Source organism: Vulpes lagopus, chromosome 11 (assembly GCF_018345385.1).
Source record: "Vulpes lagopus strain Blue_001 chromosome 11, ASM1834538v1, whole genome shotgun sequence".
NCBI lineage: Eukaryota > Metazoa > Chordata > Mammalia > Carnivora > Canidae > Vulpes > Vulpes lagopus.
The window spans coordinates 64,785,222-64,797,437 of NC_054834.1; the positions used below are offsets into that span (position 1 = coordinate 64,785,222).

At 34.6% G+C, this 12,216-nt stretch overlaps 1 protein-coding gene across 1 annotated transcript; it reads right to left on the reverse strand.

The window, feature by feature from the left end:
• Positions 1 to 5,763: 5,763 nt before the first annotated feature.
• LOC121471637 (olfactory receptor 4A15-like) lies at positions 5,764 to 6,735 on the reverse strand. The gene has a single exon (XM_041722424.1). The coding sequence runs from the start codon at positions 6,733 to 6,735 to the stop codon at positions 5,764 to 5,766; it is 972 nt and encodes a 323-aa protein (XP_041578358.1).
• Positions 6,736 to 12,216: the final 5,481 nt, after the last annotated feature.

A 12,216-nucleotide genomic window follows, 5' to 3' on the forward strand; every position in this document is an offset into this window, starting at 1 on the left:
TTCCAATGTTTTATCTCTCACAAACATGGTTGTTTGGGTGCCTGGCTTACTCTTGCAATTAAATCATCTAAACATTAGCACCTAAACATTAGCATCTAAAAATTACTACCCAAATTTTCATTGATTCACATTAAGCCCCTAATATGTGTAAGTGGCTTGAAGGGGGTCTACAAGGAGAGATACAAAGACATGAGCCTGCTCTGAAAGAGCTCTCATCTATGATATGGACAACCAACAGTCTAATGAAAAAGAGAGAAAACGTTCAAAGGGTCAGAGACCTGCACTTCAATGTAGACAGGCCATATAACCAAATGCGATACCCAGGAAGATGGAGCATTAGATCGTATCATTGTGACTAGTACACAGAGTTAGGCATTTTAAGATTTTGCACTAAAGATTAAGTGAATACTTAAAGTAGGGAATAAAATTCTAAATATCTAATCTTGAAAGAACTTTTTGTTTCCTATCACTTCATGAAGCAAAGGAGTATTATTTCTTGTGTAGAGATTAAAATTTTGGAAACAATGAGATTCCAGTTATTTACTATATTTTATCAAATAAAATCATCTCAACTCTTGGAGAGAGAAATCTTTTGCTTTGATTGCTTTCAAATGTGATATCAGAAGCCACATCTTCAACCCGTAACCATGAGGTTTTCACTAGCCTCTCTCATGCAATAAATAACACATATATAACAACCAAGAGCACCTCTCCCAGCAGTGCTCTCCCTCATTAAGAACCAAACTACAGGGATACCTGGGTGGCGCAGCGGTTTGGCGCCTGCCTTTGGCCCAGGGCACGATCCTGGAGACCCAGGATCGAGTCCCACGTCAGGCTCCCGGTGCATGGAGCCTGCTTCTCCCTCTGCCTGTGTCTCTGCCTCTCTCTCTCTCTCTCTCTCTCTCTCTCTCTCTCTCTCTCTGTGACTATCATAAATAAATAAAAATTAAAAAAAAAAAAAAGAACCAAACTACATAAGAATCAAGACAGGAAAGGTCTACTACACAATCAATGAATAAAAGCTAAAAGTCATTTCAGTGCATTTAAATAAGGTACCCCTTTTTGCCTTCAGGAATTAAAGAAACATTTCTCCAAAATATTTCAACTCAAAGAAATATGCTCAGTACCATATTGTTAAATGTTATACTCTTATTAGAAAGAGTATAGCTATAAATTGTACTTATAAAGGTATAGGTACAATTATTTAAAATTATGCATGAAAAAAATGCAGAAAGTAAATACAGCAAAAACAGTCTTACTTTATAGGTTTATTGTAATGCTGAAACTAACATTTTTTTCTTTTTTTACCTATTTGTATTTTATATTTTTTAATCATGATTATGTGTCATTCTAATTTTAGGGAAGACACTTTTAAAAGAAATTTTAATACTATTTTGAACTTCCCAATAGCTTTTTCTCATCTCTATTTTTATTTTTGTGGTCTCAGAAATATTAAAGTTCTGAGATGATTAAGGACTAAGAAAATTAAGCTTACTTTTCTCTTAAGACATGTGAATTATTTGGTAATTATAAAGTTCTGTGTGAAGGTTGGCCGTTATTATTATAAGTAATAATAAAAAATTGGTATTGACTATTTCATATGGGCTAGGCATTATGGAAAAAATGTAAATTATTTCATTTAATATATTTTTAGAAAGGGGATCCCTGGGTGGCGCAGAGGTTTAGCGCCTGCCTTTGGCCCAGGGCGCGATCCTGGAGACCCAGGATCGAGTCCCACGTCGGGCTCCCGGTGCATGGAGCCTGCTTCTCCCTCTGCCTGTGTCTCCGCCTCTCTCTCTCTCTCTCTGTGTGACTATCATAAATAAATAAAAATTTTTTAAAAATTCTAATATTTTTTTAGAAAGAGTTATATGTGGTGGAAATGCTCCTCCTTTTACAGAAAGGAAAATTGAGACATGAAAAAGGAAAACCTTGTACCCTAGGATATATAGTTAATGAGGAACAGACCTGAAGATATAATTCAAGTTCATCTGGCCTCAAGTCCTGATTTTTACGTTAGCCCCACATTACCTTCCATGTGAAAACTTACTAAGATAGGTAGTATGATCCTTCATTAACAACCATCTTTCAACAAAGGCTTTAAGAAGACTGATTTTCATTCTAAGTTGTGGAGACATTAACAAATAGATTCAAAATAACACTTGGGGATTTGAAATATATCAACTTCTTCCTTTGAGAATTCTCTTAGGAGAATTTGGAATTATTATTACCTATTTACTTTGTCAAGTCAGTTAATAACATGTTACTGTCCCTTTCCATTTCTAATTTGCTCTTCATTCACTATCAAAAGAAGGTATCAAGTACGTTATTTATAATCTCTCATATTCAATCTCAGAATAACTCTAAAGGATGAATACATTATTCCCAACTCATAGATAGAAAAACTGAGGCTTAGAATGATTTCTTTTACTTTTCCAGGATGGTGTAACTAGTAAGTGGTAAAATCAAAAAGAGTTTCTACTATTTCAGTTCCACAATATTCTCTGCCTAATTTTAGAGCTCTCCACAATCAAAAGTCCCTAGAAAGTGTTTTCCATGTGTAACTATAAGAAGAATACTAATCTTGGATTTCATATTATATTCTGAGAGTTTTCTGAAAATTCAAGCACAGAGGGGCTAGAATTTGGTCAGTCAGTAATCTTAGGCATTGGAGATTGAATTAATTATTGAAAAGTACCTAATCCATACTTTTTTATTTTCCATGTGAAGAAACTGAGATCCAGGGATGGAAAGAAATATTCCCAAATTACACATTCAGATAGTGACAAATTAAGGATAAAAATTTAGTCTTCTTATAGCTCAACCTACCTATCTTTTACCTGCATGGCATAGCTGATATTCTCATTTGTTGAGAGTAATTCAAACAAAAGACATTTTTGGCTTGCCTAATTTATTTAAGCTTCCATTTTCCACACAGATTTAGAATGTCTTTCCATTTTATTCCCAAGCCAAACAAGTAAATTAAATGGGAATGTAGTTAAGTCTCACTCCCTATGTCCACCGAATCTCTTTGGTAGTCCAAGGATATGCTTACTGCTTTTTGCTTACTATTTTGAAGAGGAAAATTAGTTCTAAATAGTTCTACTCAGTCTTTCATTCCATAAAACTATACTCCAATGACTAATGATCCAAAATGGAAATGTACTCCTAGAGAATACATGTAGTCTGTAGTCTAATAATGGATGCAGGACTGGCCCACTATGATAGCTTTGAGCCAATATTCTTTCACTTTCCATCTGCTTTCTGACCACTAGACCACAGTGGCATTCTGTTACCCAGGAATGAGCATTGGTTTGCAACATATTTCCAGTATCTCCAGAAATATTTGTGTATTTTTCTTTTTCCAGAGCACTGTTACCCTGGCAAATGGTCTCAGATGCCTTAGAGAAAGATACACACCCCTTATTTTTGGTGGCATCATAGAGTATTTATTCAAGGATTTGTGATGATTCACTCATTTAAAAAGTCTAGTTTTATAAATTTTTCATATCTGGTGATTGGATGAGAAGCTACAATCTTCCTGAATTGAATTATGGTAATTCAATTCAAGGCTTTATTCGCCAAATCTAGATTATTTATCATCATCATCATCATGAATCTATTTCTACTATCATAACAAAATACTACAGACTGGGAGGCTTAAACAGACATTGATTTTCCCAAGTCTTGGAGGCTGGAGTCCAAGATCTAGGTCGCAACAGGGTTGGTTTCTAGTGAGGCCTCCTTTCTGGGTTTGTAGATGGTCCACCTTCTCCCACTGTCCTCATATGGCTTCTCTTCTGTGCACACATTTGAGGGAGTGAACTCTAATGTTCCTTCCTCTCCTTACAAGGACACATCCTATCATATGATCTCCTGTCATATTAGGGCCACATCCTCCTTACGATCTCAAGGAATACCAGTTGTTCTAGTCCCCACTGTTCAAGACTTGCAGGCCTAGGTACAAGACATGTGAGTGGAGAAACTTCTCAGATGACCTCAGGCTCAGCCAATTTCTGCCTGCAATCTCAGGAGAGACCCTGAACAGAAGTACCTCTCTGAACTGCTCCCAAATTCATGACTCACTGAAACTATCTGAAGCAATAAAGTGATTGCTGGTATTTTCAGCCACTAAATTTTGGGGTGATTTTTTTATGTTACAATAGTAAACTGAAACATTGCAGTAATCTAGGTACTGTATTACTGTTCATGGACCAACTAATTGAACAATATATAAAGCTAAGAAATAGAAGAATAGATATATGGATTTTTTATATATGAAGGTGGAGGTGTTGCAGCATGGTGGGAAATTCAAGGGTTATTCAATAAATGTGCTGGGAAAATTTATTCTTAGCATAAAAAGGAAACTATATTTCTACCTCACACCATACCTGAAAATGTATATCCTATATGGGTCAAAGATGTAAATGTAAGACGCAAAACTTTAAAACTTAAATATATATATATATATATATATATATATATATATATATATATATATATAATCAGAACAAGGAAAGAACTTAAGAATATATGCACAGATCTTTCATCCTGAATCAGGCTTCCTCATCTCTGCATCACAGCTTAGGTGGTGAATCCTTGATCCCAACAGAGTTCACACCAGTATCCAGGTGTCAGTTCCTTTAATACTGGTAATTTTGAAGCATTTCCACTATATTGGATTCCTTTCTGATTAAAATACCTAGGTTACATTTTATTTCTTCATTGAAGAATAAATGAAAATTCATGTCTGGCATTTATTCAATACATGTTAAATAAATGGAAGCATTAATATTGCTAAGTACACTAACTGGATCCAATTATAAATTGAAAGAAGGATGAGGGCAAAAAATACCAATTTCATGTCCAATCCATGTTATGGGTTGACCTCTCAAAAGGTAATGTGTAACGCCAGGGCCTTGAAAAACGATCTTCATAATACAGTAATCAACCTCCAAAACTTCTGTAGAGCAATTGTAAACAGAAATGGTACCTTTGACTTCTCACTTAAGTCAAGAACACAAAGTTTACAGAGAATGTGAAAGGCATTCATATGTAAAACAAAGCACATCCCCAAAAGTTTTAACATTTATTGCAATTTTTAAAAAAGTATACCCAGAGAATAGAATTTGATGTAGGCATACCATGGGTTCCACTCTGACATGAGTGACTTAAATATGTATTTCAATTACCAGAAGAAGCCATTTGATATAGATGTACACAATGGGTTGAATAATTTAATTTTTCTGTCTAAAACTTAACTCGTATATACAAAATCAACATATGCTACCATCACAGTATAAAGCTAATAAAGTTCACTTCTCATAGATCTATCCTCAACTACAAATATGTGCAGTGAAATTTCAAATTAATTAATTTGACTGAGATATTTATTTTTATTGTTAGTTAAAGCTTTTTTAACAATGTGAATTTTTAATTTTAAAATTTCACTCTCTTGGACTAAAAGAGAATAAGTTCTATATTTTTATGTTCCATGGAGGTACCATACCCCACAAACAAAAACTTGACATAAAACCAAAAAATTGATGCCCATTGAAGAATCCTAACACAACATGATTACATATGTCAGGGATTAAACTCACACAATTCTCTTGCTTTGTAAGGGTTATAACATACTCCAATTCAATAAAGATTAATTTATATGGCTGTTTCAGAATAAATAGGTTAACTAACCCAAGGAGATAATTTTTGAGATATAATCACTGATAGTGAAAATAGTCCTGATTCTGTAAAAGAGTAATATCATATTTTGCATGAGCAATACAACTCTCTACCAACTAAGGTCACATTTTTACTCCAAAGTTTCCACATGGCATTTTTTATTTCTGCATTCCTCAGAGTATAGATTAAGGGGTTCAGCATGGGAGTTATGAATGTTAAAAACACAGTCATGAATTTATCGATGGGAAAGGTAGTATTAGGTCTTGCATACAGGAAGATACAGGGAACAAAGAATAAAATAACCACAGTTATATGGGATGCACAGGTGTAGAAGGCTTTGAGTTTCCCATCTAAACTATGAGTCTTAAGGGAGTATAATATGATCCCATAGGAAACTAGAAGAATAAAGAAAATGGCAGTGCAAATGGCTCCACCATTAGCTATCATAGAAATTCCAATGAGGTAGGTATTGGTGCAAGCAAGTTTCAATAAGGGATACATATCACACACGAAGTTGTCAATGACATTGGGGCCACAGAAAGGGAGCTGATAAATAAAAAGAAATTGAACCAATGAGTGCAGGAAGCCTCCAGTCCAGGCCCCTAGCAGCATAAGAACACATGTCCTCCGATTCATGATGATTAGATAATGAAGTGGTTTACAGATGGCCACGTATCGGTCATAGGCCATCACCACCAGAAGAATGACTTCAGCACCAGCAAATAAGTGATCTAGAAAGATTTGAGTCATACAAGCCTGGAAGGAAATAGTCTTCTTCTCATAGAGCAAGTCTGCAATCATCTTGGGAGCAATGACAGTAGAATAAGTAGCATCTATAAATGACAAATAAGCCAGAAAGAAGTACATGGGAGAACCCAGAGACTGGCTGGCCATAATGGTCACTATGATAAGCAAATTACCCACTATTGTCACAATGTAGATGAGTAAGAATGGGATAAACAGAAATTTTTGCCCCTCCAGGTCCTGTGTGAGCCCCAGGAGGACAAACTCTGTCACATTGTTTCTATTTCCCATATGTTCTTTGGAAGGCATTGAACTCTGGTGTCAGAAGCTGCAAACAAAAGAGCCATAATGAATTTGAGAGGATCACAAGCTTTATGTCAAAAATGGCTACCTGACTCAACAATGTTTGCCCCACAGAGCCTCACACAGGGTGACTTTCTAGAATATGAGAGTTTAGAATCACCACTCACAGTTTTTGCTTTCATTTCCACAAATTTCTTGCATCAATTACAATGAGGATACCAATTTTCTATGTGGGAGGTACATGAAAGTGGGCATATCTGTGACATGACCTACCAAACAACAAAGAAGGTCTTTCTCCAGAATCCTGTTCACAATTACTGCAATCTGCATGTTATATGTCATTTATTTTTATCTTGAATGCTTTCTTGGCCTTCTGAGATCCACCATGGAAATAATCTCATCTCTAATAACCTTATTTATATAATAATACCTAGTTCATGGAGCATAAAGTGATAATTTGAATTTAGATAACTGCCTTTCTGAGTTGCTTCACTATGAGCTCCAAATATTGAAAAAGTCACCTGCAGAAGTGAGAGAACCAGACATACCATGAATGCCCCTTAAAGGCTTATTAACTTTATTTAATTCAGCTGAATTTTAAGCATGTAAGAAACCAAATGAGATCAGTATATTAAATTCTTCCCACTCAAGAAAGTACAATGTAAGCAACATTTTGTTTGAAAATACACACACATAAGCATACAAACTAAACTGAAATTTATTACAAGCTAGATTATTGAGTAGAAAAATGAATAGTACAAATCTAAGTAAATAGGTACTACATAGACATTTTCCCTACTTTCCAAAACTGTTTAGAATTGATTATTGCTAACCATAGCTCAATTTAGAATGCAATCATAAAGATTTTAGGCAGAATCATGATATCATAGCAAGAATTCTATACTAAAAATCTCAAAACATCAATTGATTTTGCTCAATCATCTTGGGAGAATGCATGTTCTTAATTGGAAAGGTTTTAATCTTCTCAGATGTTTGAGTTTCTGAATTCTGGTCATTAAAAACTGTATCTTAAACAATATGCTAGTACTTGGTGGTAGACCAGCTTTACAATACTCAGGGTGAATTAGCATGTGTTAAAGGTTATTTGATATTAAAGTGATGAATCAACTAGACCAGATATTTTGTTCATACTGTTAGTTCTTGATTATCTGAGTCTATGTGGAATACAAGACATTCCTTCTTACCTAAGGAAAATAAATTATCCATGAAGACTATAAGATACCATCCAATGCCAACTGTACATGTAATGGGTGCAATTTTGTTTTGGTAGAATTATTTTAAATGTGCTCCATTATAACATCTATATTTGTAGACTATCATTTGTGAAGGAAATGAGATTATTTATTCTTTATGCTTCTAGACACGCTAATTTGTACTCAAAATCAGAGGGAGAATATAAACATAGAAGAGAGAAAATAAGAGAAAACAGAAAAGGCAGATAGGAACCGGCGAAAACCATAAATGAACTGAATGACATAAGCTTTGAAATTGATCAAGTTTGGTTTGGGGGAACTAAATTGGAAGTAGAGGAGTTTCAGATTTCCTGAACTTTGAATCCGGAGTTAGACTGGAGGGTGATCCAGCATCAATACAGGACTCACCCTTCAGAAGTTTTATACTTCCAGAAAACCAAATTCTGAACTTAAGATATCAGGAGAGACTAGCTACTTTACTTAAAGGAGTTCAATCTTCGGAGCTTCCAGCAGTTCATTGCATACATAAATATCTTCACTCACAGTTATAAAGCTGTGTCTGCATTTATAATGGCAAATACTCACAATTCATAGGGATTGTTTGAGCATTCAAGAGGTAACTTCCATTAGGAGAATCCAACCCCTTGTCCTGTAGCACTCATTGGTTAATAGCTGTGTTTTCTCATCATCTATTAGATCTGCCCAGAGAGTAAACACATTTTTTTAATAAAGGTACACATATCACCAGAATCGATATGTGTACCTTATGCATTTTAAGGGTTGATAAATATTTGACTATTAAAATGTGCTTATGAACATAATTATTACTTTAGGCTATTGAAAACTAGTGATTTGACTCAAAATGATACAAAATTCTATACTTTACCAATGCAGTATTTTATTAAAAATAAATATATCTGCTTCCAACATTCATCAGATACTTCAAATTTCTTAACACAATCAATAAGAACAAATAAATCATTGAGTGATGCTCCAAAAACTTAAATCTATGATAACTATCCCACAATGAGAACTAACATAAATTAAGATCTACACTATGTGAAACTCAACATAAAGCAGAAAAACAGCCCATGTCTATGGTATGCAAAGTGTAAGATACTGGGAAAGACTTTCAAATCAGCAAAATACTGGAAATTATGGACTCTGAAATTTTGAGTCTAGTCCAGATCTTTTTGAAAAATATGATCACAATACATATCTGAATATGTTTCTATTTAGCAGTCTATAGTAAAATATGTTCCCCACATAAGCAAGCATTTCTTTTAATGATCGAGTAGTGACCATAAAAATGATGCAGCAAAAATTTTGAGGTCTTAATAAACACCTAATCTGATCATCCAATTATAAACAAAGATACATATATGGGCACCTGGATGGCTCAGTCAGTGAAACATCACCTCTGGCTCAGCTTACCATCCCAGGGTCCTAGAATCAAGCCTTCTGCCTGACTTCCTGCTAAATGAGCAGATTGCTTTCCCCTCTCCTTCTACCTCTTCCCTTCTCCCCCTCCATCTTGCTTACCCCCATCCCCGTGCCTCCTCTCTCCTGCACAGGTGTTTACAGGCACCTGCACTTGCTCTCTTTCTCTCTCTCAAATAAACACATAAAACCTTTTTTTAATTTTTTTAATGTAAAAAGATACATTTTAAAGAACATTTTCCCAAGTCAGTTACTTCATAGTAAAGGAAAAATGCTACGTCTAAAACCTGAATGTGGTTGAATAGACTTTGGGAACAAACACAGAATAACAACAATCAGAGAGAGTTGATTAGCTGTCCCATATACAGTCTTTGTGAGTTTTGTTTTGTTTTGTTCCATAATTTTTCAGGGGTGTCCCTGGATGTCCACAGTGTACTTTATCAGAACTCAGGTTCTCCATTCTGGTTTGGTATCTAAGCCTCAGAATCTATACTTACCAACTGTGTGACCTTGGGCAAATTACTCACATCATCTGCATAATGAAACATAATGGCATCTAGCACATAGAGTAGTTTTAAAGATTAAATATGATAATGCAAATAAAACTCTCCAAAAACTGTCTAACAAGTAATAAGCGCTAAATAAATTCAAGTGTTATTTACCATTATTTGTTTTCCCATGCATTTTAGTGCCACATCTCTATAATTAGTTTTACATGAGCTTCCCCAAAGTCCACTGTCTTCTCTCATAATGCAAAGGAGCATTCTCTGAGGGATGGATGGATTGACTGGGTCATTATCATATACAATTACAGAATCCCCCTTTCTTTACCATTTGCATCACTGTGTACAAGTGCTCTGTCTGTGTTTCTCTATATCTCATTCTCCTCTTCGCAATGTATCATTAAATCTAAATTTAATCAACGGCGTTCTCATTTTATAAATAAGAAGTCAACTGGACGCATAACACAATGTGTCCATGTTAATCACAATATTTTTAAGACCCTAAAAATGAGAAAATATCCATATAATTAACCCATAGGCAGAAATAGATACTGGCATTTTATAGATCTCATATCTAATAAAATTCATGATTTCCATTTCCACAGACACTAAAATCCACTTTCTAATAAAGTATAAATACAGGTCAATGAATCTAACAAGTAGCTAAATTTCTCTCACCTCAACTTTCCACATTCGTTTTGAGTTTTCCTTTGTAATAAAGAGTTATTAATTTAAATATCAAACTGTTTTGAGAGGTAAGTACACACAATAGGAAGCAGAGATTCAAACTGTCATTTCTACACCAGCATTCATAGGAGCATTATTCACAATAGCCAAAACATAGAAACAATGGAATATTATTTAGCCTTAGAAAGGACCGCTGAGCCACCCAGGGATCCCCAGAAAGGAAAGAAATTCTGATACATGCTACAACATGGATAAAGCCTGAAGACACTATGCTAGGTGAATTAGCCAGACATAAAAGGGAAAATATCTTATAGTCTCCCTTTTATAAGGTAAATATAGTCATAAGTAAATAGTCATATTCACAGAGACAGAAAGTACAACAGTGTTTACAAGGGGCCAAGGAAATGAGGAGTTATTGTTTAATGGATGCAGAGTTTCAGTTTGGGATGATGATAAAAGCTCTGGAGATGGATAGTGGTAATGAATACACAATAATGTACTATGTATATATTACGTTAATGAAAAGTAACAACAAAATAAAATGTCTACACAGAGTCAAAACATTTAAAGATACTAGTATAAGGTAACAATTTATAAAGAGTTATAGTAATCCTTACTATTATCTCCAATATATTGATATAAAATAAATAATTGTTGGATTCTTTAAATTATATAAAGCAATCTTAAAAAGTTATTTTGAAGACCATATATATATCAGGTTGTACTGTAATGTTATGCTGTGTTTTCTTTTTCTCAGTATATAATTAAGTAAATCTAAAATAAAGTGTTGGAGAAATTACTGCCACTGTAATTATTCTAATAATATTTTATACAATAGAGAAAATGCATGTACTTACTATCTTATTTCTGTACCATCCGGCATAAGATATTTTAGATCAAATGGTAAACCTGTTCCTTAAGAAAGATGGATTATTATAAGTTTATTTTGTCCTATTCCTATGACAGTGAAGAGTTTTTTTTAATAATAAATTTATTTTTTATTGGTGTTCAATTTGCCAATATACAGAATAACACCCAGTGCTCATCCTGTCAAGTGCCCCCCTCAGTGCCCATCACCCATTCACCCCCACCCCCCGCCCTCCTCCCCTTCCACCACCCCTAGTTCGTTTCCCAGAGTTAGGAGTCTTTATGTTCTGTCTCCCTTTCTGATATTTCCCACACATTTCTTCTCCCTTCCCTTATATTCCCTTTCACTATTATTTATATTCCCCAAATGAATGAGAACATATGAAGAGTTTTTCTGAGTATGTTACCTGGGTTTTCTGTTTCCTCTTTGGTCATTTGTTCCAAATCCACACTTCTGCAATTCTATCTCTGGTTCTGGAAGATGACGGCTTAATTGGATGAAGATAACTCAGCATCAACCCCAGTGTGACTGCAGAAAAAATATCAGGACACACTTTGTTACTGCAGCCAGAAATGCTTTGTCACATAACAATTTTTCCCCTTTTGCCTGCACAAAGTATGACCATCTTCAACTTTCATAAACATTTAACAGTTTGGATTATGGAATTATCCACAGCTCACTTCAAGAATACACAGCTGATATGACTGATGAATCATTGAATTTGAAAGCCATCATTGACATTATGTACCAAAAATCAAATGTAAAATTTCATTAT